At 43.1% G+C, this 23382-nt stretch overlaps 1 protein-coding gene across 1 annotated transcript in view; it reads right to left on the reverse strand.

The window, feature by feature from the left end:
• unc80 (unc-80 homolog (C. elegans)) overlaps positions 1 to 23382 on the reverse strand; it is a 78984-nt gene that overhangs the window by 43951 nt on the left and 11651 nt on the right. Inside the window, exons 10-32 of the mRNA XM_030070545.1 lie at positions 23073 to 23289; positions 21480 to 21620; positions 20152 to 20420; positions 19278 to 19625; positions 18736 to 18879; positions 17845 to 17992; positions 15603 to 15751; positions 13735 to 13898; positions 12830 to 12928; positions 12424 to 12638; positions 10674 to 10780; positions 9769 to 9862; positions 7106 to 7278; positions 6600 to 6812; positions 6040 to 6175; positions 5538 to 5671; positions 5281 to 5458; positions 3492 to 3589; positions 3192 to 3395; positions 2982 to 3089; positions 1750 to 1888; positions 940 to 1121; positions 472 to 603 (exon numbers count right to left, since the gene is read on the reverse strand). Of these exons, the coding sequence (XP_029926405.1) occupies positions 472 to 603; positions 940 to 1121; positions 1750 to 1888; positions 2982 to 3089; positions 3192 to 3395; positions 3492 to 3589; positions 5281 to 5458; positions 5538 to 5671; positions 6040 to 6175; positions 6600 to 6812; positions 7106 to 7278; positions 9769 to 9862; positions 10674 to 10780; positions 12424 to 12638; positions 12830 to 12928; positions 13735 to 13898; positions 15603 to 15751; positions 17845 to 17992; positions 18736 to 18879; positions 19278 to 19625; positions 20152 to 20420; positions 21480 to 21620; positions 23073 to 23289 (3792 nt within the window). The remainder of the gene's footprint in view (positions 1 to 471; positions 604 to 939; positions 1122 to 1749; positions 1889 to 2981; positions 3090 to 3191; positions 3396 to 3491; positions 3590 to 5280; positions 5459 to 5537; positions 5672 to 6039; positions 6176 to 6599; positions 6813 to 7105; positions 7279 to 9768; positions 9863 to 10673; positions 10781 to 12423; positions 12639 to 12829; positions 12929 to 13734; positions 13899 to 15602; positions 15752 to 17844; positions 17993 to 18735; positions 18880 to 19277; positions 19626 to 20151; positions 20421 to 21479; positions 21621 to 23072; positions 23290 to 23382) is intronic.

Here is a 23382-nt window from a genome sequence, read left to right on the forward strand (position 1 = left end):
CACACATACAAAAAAAAAAAAAAAAAAAAAAAACACACCCAGGGCAGCTTGCACCAATTGTGGGGGATGCCATGGTCATTTCTGACTTGTTTGTCTTATATATATTATTTGTCTTTTTTGTCTTATATAAAACCCTTTGATTGCAAGTCTGAGCTCATTCTAAACTATATACTTCATTATACACAGACTTCAAATTCAAATTTACTACATCAAAAGTAGGTTGACTACCCAGCCCAGGTCAGGTAACACAGTGTGTTTGTGATGTGGCATACTCAGACGCCATCCACACAATGTATCACAATGCAGTTAATATGCATGCATTAGCTACATCTTGAGGTGTAATAGAAATGCCCTTCTAAGTGAGCCTACACTGGGTTACAAAACACACCAAAAATGCCTTTGTTCTTCATGCTGACTGGACACTGTTTAAGCCCATCACTGGTAATCCAGGTGAAAGGGGGCGGGACTTACAGACTGGTCCTCGTTGATTGGGTCTTGGACGCTGCCGGTGTTCTGGGGCACCCAGGGCGGGTCGAACATGGGGACACAGGGCATGCCCAGGATGGGAGACGGCAGGGTGAAGTTGATACTTGGTGGAGGGATCTGAAATAAAACGGAGGAAAAAATGAGTCGAGGTGGCTCACACTGCAAAAATCACCATCTTTAGAATTAAAATCTTGTTTTTTCTTCAATCAATGTAAAAAATCTACCAGTGGGAAACAAGTGGGATTATCTCAGGCAGATTTTTTTTTTCCTTGTGTGAAGAAAAACATTATTTAACACTGAATATGAGACTGAACGGCTTGTTAAGGTGGATATTGTTGCAGTGTAGTGGTTAAAGAGGCTGTCCTATGACTGAAATGTCCTAGGCTCACGCTCTGCAAAAGCTATGACAGCTGGAACTATGAAAAAAAGGACATTTTCACTATTGTTGCACACCTTAAAGATCTGCTGGGCGCCTTCCTCCATGCGTGGCCACACCTGGTAGCGGAAGCGCCACAGTGTGTAAAACTTGAGGATGGAGTTGATGCGCTGGCAGGCTTCCTGATGCTGGAACTCAGCCATCATCATTTCGGTCACTGCGTCAGGAACCTTTACGGCACACAGGAGGAACATGGCAGCTGGAGGGGATTCAGAGGGCAGTGGAGGGAGTAATGCAGAGAGGAAGGAGGGAGTAGAGGAGGGAGAACACAAAGGAGAGGAAGAGATGGAGGTAAGGGGCAAGAGAGAGAAAGGTAAATTATGGTTGAGGGCAAAAGAACGAGATAAAGAGAGGAAGGGAGAGATGCAAGAAAGGAGGTCAAGAGAGAAAACATAAGACGCAGACATGGAGCGTGTGGATAAAATGGAAAAAACAGTGCAGAATGATGGAAGGCAAAAGAGAGAGATGGTTAGAGTTAAAGACAAATAAAAAAAAAAACAGACTGTTAGAATAAGATGCATTTGAAAAACCAAAATGAAATGTTTTCCTCATCTATTCTTTCCCTTTTGCATTTCAGCATTGTATTTATATCATATAATGATATATATCAATATATATCATATATTATTTTTTGCTTTACACTAAACTAAAACCCACAAAGATAGAAACCGTCTTGCAGAGCAAAACATTTAGACCATGTATAGCATCCTGAGCATTATATAACCTCAAGTGATCTATAATTATGGCCATATGTAAACACTGAAGGGCATGCAAACATGCCGAGGATACCCACAGTGTAAGGTTGCCCAGCCTGTTAGTGGACTCACCAGCAGCAGCGGCCATATGTTCATCCACACTGAGCAAGAGCTCCCAGGCTGCAGGCTGGATGTCTCCATACATGTCGTCTGTCAGGATGGGAGCTGCCTTGATCAGGAGCGAGAGTGGAGCTGGCGACAGGCTCATCACCTGAGGACACACAGCACAGAAAATTTAAGCCGCGGAATGACTCTCTGTCTGACCGGCAGAGAGATAAATCATTGTATAAGTACCGCCAAAAGTTTCATTGGTGGTTAATGAAGCTAAAAGATAATTGATGTGAGGCTCGCAGCACCAACATGACTTGGCTGTTCAAGTAGGCTGAGTTCACGGGCTCATTGCTGCAAACCTCGACAAAGTCCAACATTAACATTATCAATCAGACTAGCCACAGTGTAGCAAGCAAACAAAAAAATCTTTGTCTCTTTCAGGGATATTCATTTTAATACCACTGAACTTAAAGACAGTACTTTACTTTTCATGCACTTTCAAGCATGGTTCCCACTTTTTAATGGAATCCTTTTCAAGGATTTTTCAAGGACCTATTCAGTGACTCATACATGCTCACTGTTGCTGGCAGGTCACCTTGGAATGAAAATTGCATGAAATTGATGTCTCAAATAACATGATGTTCACCCTAAAAAAAAAAAAAAATGAACATGCAAACAACAGGCGAACACACAAAGGTATTGATTTTGCACAACTGTGCTGATCAAAGTGTCATTTTGCATGTATTTGCCCTTCATATGTGGCGCTGTAGTACGCCAAAAGACAGCAGCTGGGTATTAAAGGGTGCCTAAAAGGGGCACGAGGGGTTAAAAATGTGTACTGTGAGCTCAGGAAAATATCTGAAAACGTAATATTAGCCAAACTTATAATTTTCCAGAATCTTATGTCTATTTCCACGGCATTTTATAAGTTTTTGAATTTTCCAGGCTGGAAAACTGGTCCATAAATTTCTAGGATTTCCAGGTTTTCAAGGACACATAGGAACCCATCCATATGAATATAAGGTTGGCTCTGGATGCAAGATGTCACCAAACTAAAGAAACAAAGTGATTTAGTGTCTTGTTCCATCTTACAATCTTATTTATCTGCCCTTCTGGGGGCAACTGCTTATGTCACGCCTTTGCAAATATTACGGCTACAGGGTGGGAAGACCTGCTTGGCTGAAAAGTGCAAACATCCTCATTTACAGGCTTTAGTTTTTGTTTTTTTTTTTCCTCATAGGCTGTGCTGTCACCTGGTTGCGGATGTATTTGAGCATGCCGGTGTCCTTCTTGCCCTCTGCACTGGAGTCGGTGGGTCTTCTCTTCATGGAGGGGGTCCTCAGGCAGGACTTGTCCGAACACTGCAAGCACAAAGCGCCGCAAATTTCAATCACTATTTTAAAAAAAAACAGGGCGTTTGCACATCCATGCATATCACAACATAAGGTGCCCACAAAACCCACGTCTTTGTTCTTCTTGGCGCGCCCCCCGATGGTCCCAGACGAGGCCCGGTCTTCCCTCAGGCCGTCCACCGTGTCCCCGTACAGAAGCTTGATGGCGCGAACCAGACGGGCACAGGAGCGGCTGTGATGCTGGTAGCAGCGTGGGTGGCAGAAGTCGATATGGGTACAGATGAAACTCTGCTGGTTGCACAGCAGGATCATAATCTGTGCCAAGAGGGGAAGTTAGCGTGTGAGTGGGGACAGAGTGTATACACAGGCACAAGTAGATGGAAGCGGTCCAAGAGCTATACACCCACATACATGGAGCCAGGACATGTTGCGGTGGTAGTTGTCCTCCACCCCTCCTGTGCTCTGGCCCTCGGGCTCAATGCTGGGTTCACTGGTGCTGAAGGGACTGCCTGCAACATGAAACAAACACACCCTGGCATTTTGTCTCTTGTGACACGAGGAAATGTTCAGATGCATATACCCCAAGAAGAGTTTCTATATTAAAAAGGTGCACATGTCAAATTTCTAAACATCAATATATCACTGTCAAATGAGTTCTGATAACTTTGCATGATTAGAGTAAAAAACAGTTCTATTGTTAGTGCTAGTGTTTTTGCAATATTAGGACCCACTTTCCCAAAAACCCACTGCAGAAAAGATTTAATTAACTGAATAATCTGACTAATTTGAATAAGGTCAGAATTCTCAGTAAGAGATTAATAAGATTTATCCCAGAATACTGATATTAAAGTCAGAATTGTGAGATTTAATACAGAATTCTGACTTTATTCTTATAATTATAACATTTTTCTCAGAATTACAAGATTTTAGACTTAAATTCTGAGATTTATGTTATAATTCCAATTCTAACTTAAATCGTAATTCTCATCTAATAATTCTGAGAATTCTGAGATTAATTTTAGAACTAATTCTTATCTTTATTTTATTTTTGCCTGGCCCTAATCCTCCTCCGTGTGGGATAAACATGTTGGACATGACTTTTCCGTCGGCCTTTCACTCGCACCATCTGCCTTTACCACAAACTCTGAAAGCTTTAGTTCCATTTGCTCTGAAGGAAGAGCTCCCTCCTCCAGTTTTGTGCCATAAAGCAATCCAGCAGATTTCACAGCACAACACAGCAGAAGCTGATTGAGGCTGGCAGGCTCCTAGGCGATGGCGTCATCTGTTTATAGTATTTAAAGTGCTGTTGCAAAATTAACGTGGTAGTGATTTATTGATGCTGAAGCGCTACATGTGGCACTTTAGTAGAAAGCAAATGTAGAGACATTCTAACCATATTTAGCTAACTTCAATTAATTTATAAAACTGTGATAATTCTCTTATGAAGTGCTGGCATTTCTACCATGCAACACAGATATTTAAAAAAATAAGAATAAAATAAAATTGACCAAGGCTGTGCTCCTGGGGATAATATCTAAAAACAAACAAGCAAGGGTTGAAGACAATAATATGTTTCCTTTCATAAGGTTTTAGGGATATTTATCTCCTTAAAACCTGGCTCATAACTTTAATACTAATACATGATGTGCTTTACTTTCATGTCAGCAATGATTCTTTGAGTGTAGATGATGTTTTTTTTTCTCCAAATGCCAGTCATCTTGAACATTACATTGTATCCAATTAATAAACCAACGCATAAGTGAACCGTTCATGTATCTATTATATTAAATCATGCAGAGCCAATGACCTAGACCAGCGCTGCATACATTTAAATAATGTAATACAATTCAAATCAACCCGTGACTGACCTATGTCGGTGACGGTGTCTCTGCTGTGTGTCTGGGACAGCAGCCCCTCTTCGTTCTCGGACTCCGAGTCCTGCCGGGACAGCTTGGTGCTCTTGAGGCTCCCCGCCCGCCGTATGGAGGACAGGGACCCGCCTTTCTTGACGCGGAAACTGCGGGCCCCTTTGATCTGAAGCAGCCGAGAGCCGCCGATACGAATCCTCCTGATGGGCGCTGGAGAGGAGAAAGGTGGGGAGGGAGGAAAAGGTGAAGAATGGACAGACAGAGGATAGAAGTGTCAAATGGGAATGTGCAAGGAAAATATGTCCACAAACGTCCATGACGCCGTGTCTCACCCTGAGGCTCCTGGGTCTTCTTGTCGTCGCACGTGGTGTCTGACTTGAGGGTGTGGCTGCTGCTGTTGAGCGAGTCGTGCCCGTCCTCGTCGTCCAGGATGCCCGCGAAGCTGATCTTCCTCTCGTAGCGATGGCGGCCCAACTCCGGGTCCAGACGCAGACGACAGCTGTCCAGGTCCTGCAGACAGAATTCACAAGTCTTATCTCGCCCGATGCATCCGCAGAGTTACCTCGTAATGTCAAGTTTCACCACTGACCACGAGCGGCTCGGTGCGCGGCCTTGGTAAGCAGGGAAAGGTCTCTCGCAGGAAGGTGGTGATCTCCAACAGCAGCTGGCACGCAGCCATCTTCAGAGCAAACGGGCAGGCGCATTTTGTAGGATTAACTGTATCTTTGGAAGCGGGATGATAAAGATAAAATTAGCAGATTAAATTGTAAAGTAAAAAAAATGTTTGTCAAATCAAAACATTCACTTTAGGCTAATAATTCAGGCAAAACATTAAATAAACAAATTTTGTACAAATTATTGCATTGAAAAAAATATGGAGACAACAAAAAAAAAAAAAAAAAAATCAGCTGAAGCTTAGTAAAAAGCAAACAAAAGAAAAAAAAAAAACAGCATTACATTTTAATTAGAGCTGCAGCTGAACTAAAAATACAGCAAATAAAAACATCACATGATTCAACAACATCACTTTACAGGTACATTTTTCTGAATTTTTCAAACTACCCAGAAGAAAAGGTTTGTGCCAAACTTACTGTCATCCAGATAGTCCTCCTCCTCATCTTCTTTCCTCATTCTTCGTTTGGTCTCCTCGTCATAAATGTAACCCAGGATGTTGGCAGGGCTCTCGCTGTCTGAGTGGCACAGCTCACTGAGCCTCGTGCCAATCGCCTGAGTGGATAAAACACACGCACCTTACCAAAAAAAAAAAACTCTCTCATTTTAGGACGGGCATGACAACTTGAACCCAAAAGCAGCACAGGGGGGAAAATATGCTGTTGAATAATTTACTCAAAGTAAAGAAAATTCGCATATGGAAAAAATCCACACAAACAGAGTTAGAGCAACAAACAAACAGAGCAGGTGGGCTGATTGCAGCAGGAAACAGGTTGTTGTCATGGTGGGAAACACCAGCAAACCTAGTGGACGGGAGTGGAACAGCAGCCAAACAAACTGACATCAGAGAAACGAGGCAGAGAGGATGGAGGATATGAAATAACAAGAAAAAGGTGAGGCAGGTATTTTCATATTTTCATTAAAACCTAGCTGTTCAGCGGCCAATCAGATTTCAGGCTTCAGTGACTGTTCGACTCACGTCTCCCCACTGGCAGAAGTGCTTGGCGGCGTTCCACTGCAGCTTCTGGTTCCTCTTGTTCCCCACCACGGGCGACCGGCCCCTGGACAGCCCCCGCTTGGTGATGTTGACGTGGTGGCCCTTCATCCACTCGGGCCAGTTGCCGCGGTTACAGCGGTGGACAAACCGGGCGCACTCCAGGAAGAGGGAGGCTCTGGCCACCACCGGAGCTTCCTGGAGCGACCACGGAGGAGATCGAGATTTAAGCGTTAACGTCTCCATGAAACGACCTCACATGACTTCTACCGCCTGTAAAACAGTGACATCATCCTGTGCTAGTGGGTGTAAATTACAATTTCAACCAATAAAACCTTCACAAATCTTTAAACATCCCCTCTCATCCACCTGTCCCTTCAAATAAAATATAAAATGATATATGCTGTGGTAATGTATTGATGTAAAAACCGAATGAGCCTAATGAAAAGGCGGCTGAGTGCCTCATGCTGAAGAGGGAGTCTAAGACGTACCAGGTCGAGGGCGGCAGCCAGGATGGAGGCGTCAGGAATGGTTCCCGGCTCGCAGCAGTTCAGAAGGAACTGGAAGCGTTTCATGCCCTGTCGGATGGCGCCCAGGTTCACCACGTTCTTGTTCTTCATCGCCTCCTGACTGGCTGCCAGACGCTCCTGGAAGCCGTGAGGGCCTTGAGGACAGGAGGGGTGGAGAGAGAGGGAGGAGGCGGGAGAGAGAGAGATGACAGAGAGGAAGGTGGGAGGACAGGGGAAAAGGGAAGGTCGGGGCAGAGCGGGAGGTAAAAGGAAGAGAAGAGAAGAGAAGGCGGTAACAGAACAAGCAAAGGAGAGAAATTGTAAACACACATGTCTGGGTGCGATCTTGCGCAAAAAAAAAAACAAAACAAAACTGGAAAACTATTCTTCAGATCAAAAAGGGCCCTGCAGAGCACGGCGTTACTAGGCAACATCACCATCCAGGACATTTGACAAAATGCACCGAGGAGCCACTGACAAATGAAGCTGAGTGAAAGATGGACACACAGCCACAGGCGACGCTTACACTTGGCTCGTCAATGTGAACTCAAAAAGCCATGGATCTTGAAAATCACATGTTGGTGGTCAAACTTGCGTTATGATTCCATGTAATTTGGACACAATCCAGTCACAATATGTATATAAGCACATTAAAAAGATGCAGAGGGACAGCACTGCAAACATATTTCAGCTATTAGTCGTTTTAAGGCCAAATATGGACAATTAAGGAGGTCACTCTAATAAAACTATTTCTTTAAAATGGGATTTAGAAAGTAAAGGGATGGAGGTCTGCTCTCAAAAAACCCACTTAAGAAAAGGCTCTTGATTTATTACATGACGGACTAAAAAGGATCTAAAAATGAGATCTAATAAAAAAAAAGTCTCATTGAGAATCTCAAGTGTAATCGTAGCCATAGAGATCGAAGCCATGTGGACCATTGTTTTTTTTATCAGTTGGCTGAAACCCAAGCGCTGGAAAACACCAACACGTCACCACAGAAGAGACAGAGAGAGCATTGGTAGCGTCATGCTTGACGTGGCACAAAAATGCACTCTGCGGCAGAAAGATGGTTTCACAGATTTGCGTTCAACCCAACCCTCCGTGTCCTCCTTTTTCTCTCTTACACCTGTCGTCCTGATTGATAATAGTGAGGGGAAAAGGATGATTTCTTTTTTTTTTTTTTTTTTTATAGAGAGGGCAGATTGTGCAGACTAAGTAATAGGAGGATTTAGGGCTGGTAACACAATGTAGTGGGGGAATAATCCTACAAAATATGACTCAAGGTGCTCTACTTTTTCTTCCCAGTGCTGTAAAGCTGTTGTCTTTCGAAAACGTTATTTAATCTAGGTCAGTGCAAACAGCTGACGGTTGCCTTTGCACACAAAACAAACACTCAGGCCACGTTACACCTGGGTCCACTCCTGAAATGTGTCATTTACGACACGTCCGAGTGTTTAGTTTGGGACAAGACACACTTTCGCCTCTTTTTAACGACTAGAGCTCCAGCATATGTAGCATTTACTGGTAACATCAAAAGGAAGACTACATTTCCCATAAACCCTTTAGCTTCCCATTTCTACCATCGTCAACTGTCAATAAGCCGACCTCAATGGTCAAAATGAATGGAGTTAGATGTGTTATTTCTTCTACCAACAAAAGCACATGAGGCCTATTTGTTGGAGAAGCATTTGAAATATATGTCACCTTAGCAACATTCCATCTATTTAAAAAGCGAAAAACAAAACAAAGGTGATTTGAACAGTAAATACCATTCTATCCATTCAAGTTCTATGCTTCAAATGTTTTGGTGTCTGCTATATCTAGAAAAAAAAAACTACCTGAGATTAAATTAATAAAGTATTGGAATTAAGACTTTGACATAAATAGCTATAAGTGTCTTCATACTTGAAAATAGGAAAATTAGTATAGGGCAGCTGGAACAAACTGTTCCTGTTTTTGTGCCATAAAGCATTTTCTTACCTATCTATCTATATATCCATATCTATCTCTATCTATCCATATCTATCTACATCTATCTATATATCCATATCTATCTATATTTATCTATATATCCATATTTCTCTCTCTCTCTCTCTTTCTCTCTCTCTCTCTCTCTCTCTCTCTATCTCTGTCTCTGGATATAAAAAAAGAAATTGCTTTATGGCACAGGCACATGGTCTTGGTTGTTTACAATTACTATATCAGTGTGGTAATGCTTTATTAGTTGCAGTGTAGTACTTCTAAAAGACAAATCCCCAAAAAGTATTTGTTGTGTCTAAAAGTGTGACCCCTTTGTGTTTTACATGAATTTTTTGGAGGTCTAAACAGAAGCGTGTGTCCCAAACGCAGACACTCAGACAGGCTGAAAGCGACACGTCCCGCTGGAAGAGGGTAGCAGGCAGCTATCCGGCAGAGCTGACAAAATGGAGAATGGCAGACAGACGAACCGGCAGGAGAGGGCAGACCACGACTGCGAGACAAGACACGACACACACGGACAGACAGAGGCAGGGACAGAGAGAGAGAGAGAGAGGACGGTGGGGTGGGGGTGGGCGAGGGGCACCCCGGGGTGGGGGAGGTCTACCATCTTTCTCCTCTGTGTGGTGAAGCTTGGATGGATTCCTCCTGCCAGACCGCCATTTACCGAGCCGCTTGAAGAAATTCTCCTCCTCGTCTCTGCCGTACTCGGGCCCCGCCGCGCCGCCTTCTGACAGCTTCACCGCGCTGGTGAACTTCACCTGGGAGGCACAAGCATGAGCGCACACACACACACACACACACACACACAAACAACAAAGTCATGTCAGATTTTCTTATTTCTAATCCCCTGACACTTCATCCCTATATCTATCTTCTCATATCTTTTACAGTAGACTACTATTATTATTATATATATATATATATATTTTTTTTTTAATACAAATTTCAATGTAAGAGCATTGAGAAAACCTCTGAGAATTAATTGTCATTTCTTCTGGATGATATTTTCATCCTGATTGGCTGGATTTGTGATCAAAATCTCAGGTTTTCATCCATTTCTGTCTCATGCTCACTACGGGTTTTGTGACCATTTGTCTCTAAATTTGTCTTGTGAAACTGTTTATTATTTCAGAATGCAGGCTTGCTTCTAGTACAAGAAATTACCTATATATTTCATATAATTTCTTACAAATTTCAACATAGTCTATGTGAGAAAACCCTTGAGAAGAAGCTTCCATTTTGAAATCAGAATTCCAATCAATCCCACTGAGGTAGGAAATGCATTTAACATGTTTATTAGGCCACAAGGACACAAATCTTGTCTTCGGTGAGAAATCTTCTCTCTATATTTTTTTTCAGTTTATCATCTGTAGCAATTTGCTGAAAGTGGGGAATGTTTGTAGAATCTGCTGAAAAAGCTTTTTGCTTGGCTGACATGTTCTGTCAGTCATTAAAATCACTGCCTGCTCTTTCCTTTTTCATGCTGTTCCACTGGATTACTCGCTGCCAACACTGCATAGTAGGAACCAGAGGAGCAGACAGCAGGTGTGCAAAGCGCTGACCCCTGACCTTGGAGCTCTGCCGTATGAAGGAGAGACGATCCACCGAGCTGATGTCCAGCAGGTCCTCCACACCGTCAGTCAGCCCCGACAGGGACGAGCGCTTCAGCCAGTTACCTGCAGGGGCGCACACATGCAAACACACGCATGAACGGCCATGAAAGAACATGCAGACGGGTTCACATGCACACACATAGAGGCAAAAGCACACGTGCACGGGCGTGCACACACACTCAAGGGGTCAGAGTGAGGAAGAGAAGTGCACATGGGGGGGAAATACTTACTACAACTGTACAGACACACACACTCAGGGTGTTAAAGCTCACACAGGTGCACAGACTGAGGTTCCTTCAAACGTATATGAACAGGACTATTTTTTTTTTTTTTACAGGAAGATTAAGGGATCGGTTCATGTCTCAACAAAAAACCCTGGTCAAGCGGTATTTGCAAATGCAATTTTATGACATGTTTTTGCCTAAAGTGTCATAAGATGGAGTCCACCCAGGGCCAGATCATACAACCATGAGGACCTGGGGCACAAAGTTCATGTGAGCCCCCCGTGCCCCCACCACTCTCACATTGAACCAAATATTGAATATGTTCCATGGTCAAGAACCACGTTGTCAAAAAAATGAAAACTACTTGACTACTTTTGGATATCTAAATTACTTTGTGAGTAATGAGTCCTTTATCTTGCTGTCTTGCAAGAACAACACTAATAAAATATTTGCAAACGCCACTTGACCGAGGTCTGGATCACGGTGCACACTGGGAAAGAGGGGCATTACAAAACAGATATGCAAGTATGAAGGTGGCTGCACATCCACATACGTAAGACAGAGAGAGTGAGTGGTAGGCGAACAGTCCCACGGCATGCTGAAGTACAAGAAGGAATACAAAACAGACCAAAGAGATGAAGTGACTTGGCCTCGTGGCAGGCACTGTGCCCATGTTAGACATACAGAACACATCATATTAGAGTGAAACGCAGTAACTGACTGAAAGGTTCACAGTTATAAGAAGCACAGCATATGGAAATGTGGTGCGTTGCCAGATCTGGGGGGAAAAAAGTATTGAAAAGCACCTTTTGGCAAATACTAATAGCACCCAGCACCCGGCAAATCCAGAGCAAAGATGATCAATGCATGTTAGTTTTATGAATAGCACGTAACTGTGACCAAATCACCTTGGCCAAATCTGAGCAAGTACTATATTTGGAAATCGTCATATAATTTATATAATTTACTTATTTGAAATACATTGCGCTAAACATCAGGAAATCATATCAGAGGGAATGTGTGTCTGGATTTGGCCACAGTTGGTGAAATGGTGAAAAGAGATGAGGAAGGGACAGAAATCAGCGCTGGAAATGTTTGAGGAATTTGGCAGATTATTATTTTTTTATCCAGGACTGATGTTTGTGTGCAAATGCAAATTTTGGTTTTATTTAATCCAAGCTCTTCTCAGTGACAGAGCTGCTTTGGTGACAGAAATAATCTTATTGGTTGATTTAAATCTTTAAGAGTAAAGCCGCGGCGATTCAGACTTCTAGTTAACAAAAGCTAACAAGCCAGCAAGGGCAAAGCTCAAACAATAAATAAAATTATAAATGGCCAAAACCTTTTTTTCATTCATTCATGTACATGGCATTCATGATCTTGGGAGGTCAGCAGGCTTCTTAACCCTAACCCAATGATTCCTGCCTCCAGAGCAGCTCTGCCGTCCACAAAGGTTCGTATAATGAAAGTGTTATTTGCTGCACCTACCTATCGGCAGCTTCAGTTTCTTGCGGAGGGAAATGCGGCGGGACCGGGAGCGAGAGCGCCTGTCGGTGGTGGTCCCGGAGTGGGCGGTGGTGCACTCTGAGGTGTCCTGCTCCGACTGGCTGCTGGTGTCGCTGGCGGCGCTCTGCGACTTGAACATCTTCCTCCAGAAATCCTTCCTGCCCAGCAGAGCGCCCGGGATCTGCTCCTCACTGAAGGGACAGAGGGAGGAGGGTGAGATCTGAAAGGCTGCATGAGCACGAGAGCCTCAAATAAAGAGAATCACGCAGAAATACAAACAGAAATTTTATTCTCTCAAATCTGATAGAGGCTTTTACAAGTTCTCCTATCTTTAAAAGTTCCGTTTTTTGACCATGGAGGTGTTGCAATGTGAGACACTCACTGTTCAGGGGTCTGGGGGGGTCGACTGGAGATGTAACTGCGACACTCATCTGCAGCACTGGACGTCTGACCCTTGTCCCCCGACGTACCCGCCTCTGACCTGCAAACACACACCCCCAACACACAGGTCAGCCCAATCAGACACAGTCTAGCCTGTTCTGACGCAGCAAAACTCTTTTAATTTCTGTGGGATGCACGGAGTTTAAAACAACAATTTGTTTTACTGATTTAAAAGAAGAATAACGCAGTGCTGCTGCTTCAGATCAGATTTTGAAGGGTGTCGGTGAAGCTTTGGAGAATGTTTGACCCATGCAGACGGGGCCATACCCAACCATTCCTCGCATTACATCGCCTGAAAAGTACTGGTTAAGAGCCAAAATCTAATTATTAAACTGAAAACGCAAATAATTTTGCTGAACCCTGGATACTTCTTTAAGAATATTGCAGCTATAAATCAATTCAGAGTCATATACTGCACGAGTGTTATAGGAATGAAGAAAAATATAGCTTTGTCTTTGGTATAAATATGATCATATAGTGTATTTAATATGACACTACATCCTTTGGTAATAATAGTCATACATAGGGGACAACACAATGAGACTTTTTTCTGGGGGAAATGAAACAATATGTATAATTAGTGAGCTCTGGCCCTGCAGTGGAAAAGGGGCCTCTGCAGTGTGTGTTAAATTGAACCTGTGGGATTTGCATATTCTGATATAACAGTTAAGTCGCAATAATGAGGATGTCATATGTACATTTCACCAGAGGGATCAGAGATTAAGTGCAGCCAGCAGCAGGTAGGAGTTCAGTGTCTTGCTCAGGGACACTCTCAGTGGATTTAACTCTGCTCGCTTGTGACTAGATAAACTCCGATGCCATTTCTGGTCAGTGATTGGTCAGTACCTCCTCGGCCCGGCTGGCTTGGGCTCCTCCTTCTCATCGGGCTTCTTGGTGGTGGTGACCTTCTCGGCGCTGTCCAGGAGCGCGCTCAGTGCCACCCGGCGAAACACATTGCCATGGGACTCCTTAATGAACTGCACCAGCTGGCGGATGTCGCAGTAGAGACCCTGGAGAGGAAGCGAGTGAGGGGAGGGATGTGTGAGAGGAGAGGAGACAGAGGGCTAGAGAAAGTCGCACAGGAAGGGAACGAAGGAAAATAAGTGATTGGACCTAAAGGCGGAAGGATTTTATATGTAGCTGCACCATACATCAACTGTGTGCTTTTACATGTGCAGATTTGTATTTCTGCATGCCGCCTGTGTGCATGCATGAGTTTGTCTGTGGCAACTGCAGCCACCAGCTCCAGCCTGTGAGTGGGTGTCCTATGAGGCTGTACCAAACCTAAAGTGTGAGCCTGCTATGAAAAGCGTGTCATCCTCTGCCAACGTATGGCCAACCGAGCCAGCCTTGAGGCGAGCTGGGCTCAAAGAGAACCCAGTGTGCCTCATCGTCACTCTCAGAAAAAAAAAAAAAAAAAAAACAACATCCAAATGGAGGCTTAGAGAAGCGTTTGAAGTGTTTGATAAGACGAGTGCAGTGAGCAGTTTTATTGCTGCTGTTTGGGGAATAGCTGTAGACTTTTAGGCTGACTTGTTTGGTGAAAATTTCTTCATATGTCACTTACATCACAGGAGCTGCAATTTTTTTTGATAAATGGAATATTGTGATGCTACAGCGATGCCCTGGCCTGCAAATCATATTCTCCAGACATAAGACAACATGTTTGTTTGGTACAGATACAGAAAAAATCAGACCATCATCAGTTTAATATTTTTTTTTCAGCAAAAATGAAATCCATAATGCAAAAATTGTCATTCCCTCTAAAATCATGAATCATATTACTATTGCAATGTCTGTCGAAATAATTGAAATGTCCTTTTTTTTTTTTTTTTTTTTTTTTTTTTCTGGATCATTCAACTCTAGCTCTAGCCGCAGTGATAAAGTCAGAGTCAAAATCAGAATATTTACAGTTTGTTGTAAAATTGCATTGGGAGCTTGGTTGCTCTATATGATTAAAAGAAAAAAAAAATCTTCAAATAATCATAAACAAATTTGGTGTAAAGAGGAAATCCAAAAGACTTGCAAAATCAATACATAAAAATTCATTTGGTGTGGAAAGGATGCAACTACATGCAATAGCTTTATGTAGATTTTAAATTTACTAAATCATAATATCTGTAAAGATGTGAGTGGTATATGTTCTAGAGAAAAAAAAATAGATATGTATCATTTAAAGTTTTGTCTTTGTGCTGCTACAAAATCCAGAAAAAGGCAAAGTTGCATCCATAGAAACTGAAGTCAATTTCTAAATTGAATTCATTGTCTATGGTTGCCTTTCACCTCACTCAACCATTGATATAGTCATTATTTCTATGAACAAATTACTAATAATTTATTTGGGAGATAGACATATACCTGCAGAATATCATTTAGGTATAAAATCCTTTTTTTTTTTTTTTGTTCACAGATGATCCAAGAGTTGCACAAATGATGTTAAATAAGGTGAACATGTAATCCATGTCTAATACACGTCATGTATGACAAATCATTAACAAAGGAGCCATACATGATTCAGTAGCTCTGCATTAGGCTCAGTACAAATCGAGCCATTAATTATTCAGCTGCGACATGCTGCAAAAAGTAACATGAGCGTCCAAATCTAACGGGAGCACAGCCGATACGAGCATCACGGGCCGGAGACGTAAAGGAGAGGAGAACAGAGTGACAGCGGACGACGGAAGATGGATGAAGGCGCAAAGAGAGTCACTCACCAGGTTCTCGGGGCTGTGCAGCTCGTGCGTGGTCGAGGCGCAGCGGGTGATCAGGGACTTGAACATGCAGCCCACCACCACCGCCTCCATGTTCTGCGCCAGAGACTTGTTGTCCCCGGTGGTGAAGTTATTCCCGAAGCCCGCCTTGTCTGGAAGCAACAGGGAGGCGGGAGAGACCACGCATCACACAGGGGGGAGGTTTAGTCAGCGAGGTGGGTGGAGGGTGGGGTAAGGGGGGGGGAGAACATTATTGACTGCTGACCAGCTCAATATATATATATATAAAATAAAATAAAATAAAAAAAACACTGAGCCCAAACAATAGGGAGGGCATGGGGGCAAGGGAAGGGAGGGGGTTCAGAGACACAAAATCATAAGCGCATGGGGTGGGGAAGCAAACCGAAAGGGATTCTGGGTAGGGAGTAAGGAATACATGCAAGTGACTAAGGCCTGCTGTTAAAACTTTGGGGAATTTACTCTCTTGGTCCAGTTATGTGACACTAAGGTCTTATTGTTTATGGGTAAAATGAATAAGTATCAATAAAGACCCGATTCCAGGGGTTAATTTTGATGATGCAGGCGAGCTTCATCACCTTTGCATAGAGTGAGGGGTGCAGAAATGGAAGCAGTGCCTAGGGGAAGGGTCTGGTCAGGTGAGTATAGTCATCTTATTGCTACTGTTATTGACTGGTATTGATTATTGATCATGTGTATCTACCGATGTTTCTTTTTTTCGCCCTCCTGGACCTCTCACCTGCACTGCCGTACTCTGCAAGAGAAAAGAGGCGGGGCACAAGTTGATTGACGTCAGGCCGGCACAGACATGTACGTGGTGTCAGAAAAGGACGTGGCACCCCCACCTCCGGGCGAGGAGGTGAACTTGAAAAAATGCATACACACCACCACACGCGCAAACACACACACACACACACCCACTCACATATACACCAAAAAACAAACAGGGTGCCCTACGCACTTTCCTAATCAAAACACTCATCAGTTCAGTAACTTGCCAATTGCTTAATTAGACATCACGACTGTGCTGATTGTAGTTACCACGTGCAAAATGTCGGATATTTCAGTGCAAAACTGAATTGGCATGTACATTATGTCTCAATGCTCAGTGGTAAAAGCCATTGGTTGGGCAGAGATGTGATGGGCACAGCTTTGGATTGGCAAGTGTACAGAATGGATGAGTGAGTAAGGAAGGGAGGATTCAGCTCGTCGAGGTGGATGGAGGGAGGAGGGGGACGATGGAAGCAGGAGGAAGGACGGAGGGAGGGACACAGCGGAGTGGAGACAAGTGAACGGAGGAGGGGGGAAACAGGTATATCGAACAGAGATAGCGCTGGAATGCGAGTCGGAGTGCGTGGTGAGACAGCGGTAGTACAATTCAGCTTTGTCAACCCGAGACCACAATCTGTTGAAAAATTTGACAGAAATATAACTCATATAAAAAAAAAACTGTCTTGTGCAAAACTGCAATGCCGTACCTGAATTAGACCTTTGAGTGCAATGTAGTTTTTCCATATTTTTTTATTACAGTTTTGTGCATTATAGCTATAAATATATATGACTAAAAAAAGAGTATAGGCTGCTTTAATCTCAGAATTTGGACTTTACTCATTCTGGAAATTTCCACTTTAATCTCAAAGGTTTCACTTTATTCTTGAAGAACTTTTGTTTGTTTGTTTGTTTGTTTGTTTGTTTGTTTGTTTTAAGACACTTTTACTCCTCCATACTTCCAACCTTGCATACTGTTTCACTGATTATATGTTCATTGTATTAGTGATCAACACTATTACACACTGGCTGTCTATGGCAACCCCTTAACCTGAACTGATTCTAATGCAACACTTTGATTATTCATATTCAAATAGTATTTTTGTTGTTATTGTTACTGTTATTGTTTTTTTTACTACCCTGAGATTTTTAATGACCCAAGGTGTAAAGTGCTTTTACAGAGCCTTCTCTCAATAAAGCCTTCGCCAATGAATTCTTGCATCTTTGGCATGAAAAAGATCAAATTTAAGATAATAAATTTGCATAAATATCAGCTAATGGCAGAAAAAAGAAAAAAAAAGAAAGGAAAAAAAAAAAAACATACCAGCATTGTAAAGCCCATACCTTTAAAAACTAGAACACACTATGCATACATTTGTTATGTGTCCAGATGTGTATTGGTGTGTGTGTGTGTGTGTGTGTGTGTGTGTCCAGCCCCACTCACACACTGCAGACTTACTATCAGTGATGGGCTCCATGCAGAAGCCCAGCAGCGCGTGCAGGAAGTCCACAATGTTGTTGAGCGAGTCTTTGTTGACGTACTCCCTCATTGTCTGACGAAACTGCAGCTTGTCCAGCTTGTACAGGTTGGTCAGGCAGTTCTGGGCCTGAGTCGGTGAGGGCAGGACACGTCAGAGGAGGAAAAACAAAATCCCACTGTGCATGCTGAAAGATTTACTCGCGGCGGCGTTTCAGGCCGGCCTGCTTGGTTTCGTTATGTCTGCGCTCAGAATAAGTCTCTGACTAATGCGGCGCAATGTGGCTTTCTTTGTCCACTGTGCTATTTTCATCACACTTTATGGATTTCCATCAAGGATATCAGATGGTGAAAAACGGCCTTTTTCTCCTCTGCTACATAACTCAAATGATGGAAATATTGATTTGCTTCAAAAAATAACCTTCTGCGCTATTTCAGAGAAATTCTAAAGCCGGCCCAGTGATCCCTGGCATTGGCAATACATAAGGATTCATTTCAATTTCATGAAACTTTTATTATACAAAGAGGATGACTTAATGAATGATTCATAAAATAAATAAATAATAAGCAGTACAAATGACAGAAATTTGTGAAAACTGTAAAAGAAAATTTGTAAAAGTGGATAAGAGCCATTTCAGAAAAAAAAGAAAGAACTGACTATATGTACTGCTCAACAAAACCTCAAATTCAAAAATTCAACATCTAAAATGTTTCCATATAACTCAATAAATCCAATGCATTAGCCTTCTAGTAAGATTTTTAGAGTGATATTATGTGGAAAAAAAAACATGGTTTGCAGAAATGGACACAGTGGCACAGATCTGTTTTTGCAAATGAGCTCCTGCAGACTCAGAGGAGGGCGAGCGAGGGTGCAGAAGGAGGTCTGACCTGCATCCTGAGGCGGTCTCCTGACAGGCCGCGGTGTCCCTCTCCGCAGCCGTAGGCACATCCCAGAGACTTGACGATCTTTATCAGCATGGTGAGGGCGAGCCGGTGGGTGCTGAGGCCAGAGCCCTCCTCCTGCTCTCAGGGAGAAATTAGAAAGCACAATCGATGCCAACATGAGCATTTATGTGGTTGAAAATCCATTTTCTTATTTATATTTTTTCTCCTCAAAGTTTCCACTCATCACCTCCTGTTGGTGGAAGCGTCCACACCTGAAACCAGACTTTCATGTGGGAAGACACAGCAAATCAAGGTCTCAACTGGCAGGGAAGGGTTGATCTTTTGTGTTATAGTCACATTTTGTGATGAAAAAATGTGATAAAAAAAAAAATGCCTGTGATCAAAGTCAGGTTCTTGATTTGGATTTTGAGGAAACACATCAGGTCAATCATAAATACATCAAATCAATATATAAAATGTCAACTGAACTGCCTCTTATTCCATAACCCGTCCCAAACACAGATACACACCTTGCTGTCACTATCCTTGTTATTCTTCACATCATCCCTGCTGCCCTGCCCACTGCCTCCCCCGCTTCCTCCTCCTCCACCTCCGCCTCCGTCTCCTCCTCCTCCTCCCCCGCCCGCACCAGCTCCTGGGACCGCCCCGCCTGCCTGGGCGCCTCCCGCCAGGCCCGCAGCCGCCGGGTCTTTGGGCCGCGCCTCCTGGTTCTCCTTGTCGTCGGGCTTGGAGAGCTTCTTGCCCATGCCGGGAACCACGCCCAGCTGGAGCAGGCAGTCGATGATGTTGAGGGCCACGTCGCAGATCCTGGAGCTGATGTCGTGGCTCAGGACGGCGTACAGCGCCCGCAGGACCGCCTGGGGGGGACGAGCGGGGAGACAAGGACGATAAGGGGCTCAGTGCTTTGAGCTAGCCATGCTTGTGTGTGGTCTGCTGAGTTTAAGAGTAAAAAGACACTTCAAACGGAGAATCCAGATGAAAAGCTGTCAAATTTCCAAGGAAAGGCACAGCAAAGTATTATTTTTAATATGTTCCGCAAAAAAAAAAAATGAAATGTGATGCATGGATATGTGCCTTCATGTGGGTTGAATACCTAGAATTTATGATAATGACATTTTATCAAATCAGTGGAGTGATGAACCATTTGGTAGGCTAGATGGTAGGAGATGTATGTTGGCTACTACCACTAAAGCTTGCAGGAGCATGACTGAGGAAGGAAACCAGCATGAAATTTAATTTGGATTCTGTTCAAGGACACTGGATGTTAGTGGAGCAGGACAAAGAGCCTCATAAGTGCATGCGGGACCAGGTCTTCGATCTCTATGTTTCCCCACAGGGATCGTTTCACTTTCAACAAATCAAAGACTTAATAGCCTTGCTCACGGTGAGATCCAGCATGCCGTTCTTCAGTATGAAGTTATTGGTCCCCTCGATGTTCTCCCCCTCCTCCAGACAGGAGTAGTTGATGCACGAGTCGGTGAGGCTGCGCGGCAGGTTGGCGCAGGCCAGCGGCTCCACGGGAATCTCAGGCACGGCGACGGGGTTGCACAGCTTTTTCATGTGCTCGGTGAAGAAGTCGGCGTAGCCCACGTTGAAGGACGCCACCGTGGTGTTGAACGCTGCCATGGTGATGGTGGAGATCTGAGAGCGGACTACAGGAGGACGAGAAAGGAGGGAGACGGTGAGAGAAAAGCACTCGTGTGTATTATTTCCATTATTCTGATGTTCCAACCTCATTTGATTCATCTTTTTGCGAGAATGTGTAAAATTGAATTTCCTCTATCCTGCTGGTAATCTTATAATATCAGTATCAGATTCCTTCTATGATATTAATTCTGTTTCCAGTAAATTCAATGGTATGCTTGGCATTATACACTGCACGCTGGAGAGGAGTCTGAAGCCTGCAGTGTTATTATTTAAATGTAAATTAGTACTGTTATGACAATATTACTGTTACATAATCTTGTCCTATTTCTGCTCTGCTCTGCAGGCCTCAATGGAGCCAGCAGTGCCAGTGCTCCCTTTGTTACAGTGGATGAATTGTATTATTATGTTTTGCTTCTTTAATTTTACAGCATTTTATTATTTTTAACTCTATTTGTTTACAAACAGCTAGACATTTGCTACACCCATAATCACTGTATTCTGTCAACATACCCGAGCCCTACATCAGCACATAATACACTCTGACTGATTATTTTATTATAAGTGATTATTCTTATGTTATTGCTCTCTAAAAACTCAAGATGTGGGCTGTTTTATTGATGTTTGTTTTATTTTCTCAGTAGTACATCCAATTTAAGAGATTTCAAACGGTGCATGAAATGGTCCTTGAACTATGCTTTAATTAGTTCATTCCTGTGCATTGATTAGTTAGACCCTGAGGGGTATATAGCAGGAGCAGTGAGTGATATTGCAGATAGATTTGCATCTTAAGGCGCAACTGAAATGCAAACTCAATTTCTTGCAGCTTCATCGTTCTGGAGTTCCACATGACAAGCATCCAATGAAAAATCATGAATTTGGTTTGCATCACATTTGGAAGTTGTTGTTGTGTTCTGTTGCATTGTGTAAAGCTAGTCTTAAGAAACTCGCTAAATTATATTTTTGCATTTGGAAAGAAGTCGATTGCCTATTTTGCTCTTGGTCTATTTGGTCAAGTCATTTTTGGAACTGACTTTGAATTTTGGTCTGCAATTTTTTCTCCATACCCTCTTTGACGGTGTTATCGCTGTGGCTGTTGGAGTGGTCGGGCATGTCTCTCAGCAGAGAGTGGTGAGAGTGAGAATGTTTGGCGCTCAGGCTGTCTGCATCTGCAGCCGTGTCTGTGCTTCCCCTCCGTGTGAATTTGCCTGGGAAATGATGCAACAGAAAAAAAAAAAAAAAAAAAAAAAAAAAAAAATTATCAGGTTGAATGAATCACACAGGCACTACAATGCATGCACGCACACTCACAAGGAAAATGTCAGCTCAATTTATAAAGAAGCCTTAGAGAAACAGAGATCGGGCCATTGCCCTGCTGGAGAGACAGTTATGAAAACACCTCACTGTTGTGGTGTGAGAAGCTCATAACTCCAAATTTGGGGATTTTCATGTGTTAATGTTTTATATTGAAGCATTGCATGGTCTTCTATGGGTTTGAAATATTCAGCAGCCCTCAGGCTCATGAGAGTCTTTTTGAACCAAAGTGGGTAAAACTGAAAAATGTATGGTGGTCAAGCTAAAGCAAGCTGCTTCTTTGCTCCTAAAAAAGGCGACACTTTGGCGATGCAACATGTTCACTTAACAATAACAGTTTTCAAGTAACTGAAGTTCTGACATCACTAAGATCCAATGAAAATTGGGTGGGCACATGGGTTGGTGGATCAGATCACAAGTGGGGCATGTGCCCCCCTGTGTGACCACTGTGAATCCACCTCTGGTATTTTTGTTGTGACTTTGACTCTGAAAAGCAAAATTAATACATTAGTTCTTTGATTGCATTGTTCCTGTCATCCATGTGTGTATCAAATCATGTAAAGGTGCTTCACCGTTCAACTTGGTGCATATGTGCAGGTAGAGGGCATCAAGTTCAAGAGAAGGAGGCTGAAAAAAGTCACTAACTCTTGACAATGAAAAATAGTCTCTGTGCCTTCAGCACATTTTAATCACACTTCTCAGTGAGAGCTAATACAAAATACTGATGTTAATGAGCTGACCTAATTCACTAGTTGACAGGCCGGATCTAGACAGAATCCCCTGACTCACATAATGAGAGCTTAGTGAAAAGGAAGTGGTGGAGAAATAGTGAGAGTCTAAGCAGAAGAAGTGGAAGGAAGATAATGCAGTCCAACACTGTGAACCTGTAACATGTCCTCTATACTGTGAGGTGCTGTTATCATGTCATCACAGTAAAAAAAAAAAAAAAAAATGAGAGGGAGAAAAATGTTTATGCTGATGACTGTGACCAATAAATTTGTGAGAGTTGTGGACTAAAAAGAAGATTTACAAACATTTACAGATCAGTCAATGAAGATAGAACTTTTAACTGGGGCAAAAGTCAAGATGATACCCAGTTCCTTAACGATTTTTCATTTTTGATATTTTTATGGGCGAAATAGCGATTTTAAATTTTGCAACCTGAAATCATTCAGTAAATTTTACAAACTCAGACAATTCTATTGACACAACTCCAAAACTATTTTGGAAACAGAGGTTTTAAGATAACTCTGGACATTCTACGAGCAAATATCATTTTCCACCAAAAATGATAGATATCTCAAGGTGAAATATGACTCATCATTCAACCAAGTTCCTGTTCCTACCCATGATGGTGGCCTGCCAGCCCCCGCGGTCCAGGGCCCGCCGGTCATCGCCCAAGCCGGAGAAACTTCCGAAGGAGAAGGTGCTGCGGGTGGGCGAGACGTCCAGGTGATCCTCGTGCAGCAGGAAGGGAACCCCCATGCGGCGCTGGCGCTTCTTCCCTGTGTGGTGGAAGGGGATGGAGCCCTTCCTCTCCCGGTCCTCACGTCGGTTCTTAAACTGAAACACAAAAGGAGACTGAGATGTCTTCCCGTTATGAACTAGAAACGAGGAATTCATTAGGATCATTTGTAGGGAGATAGGAGGACATAT

Source organism: Myripristis murdjan, chromosome 2 (genome assembly GCF_902150065.1).
Source record: "Myripristis murdjan chromosome 2, fMyrMur1.1, whole genome shotgun sequence".
In the NCBI taxonomy this organism is placed as follows: domain Eukaryota; kingdom Metazoa; phylum Chordata; class Actinopteri; order Holocentriformes; family Holocentridae; genus Myripristis; species Myripristis murdjan.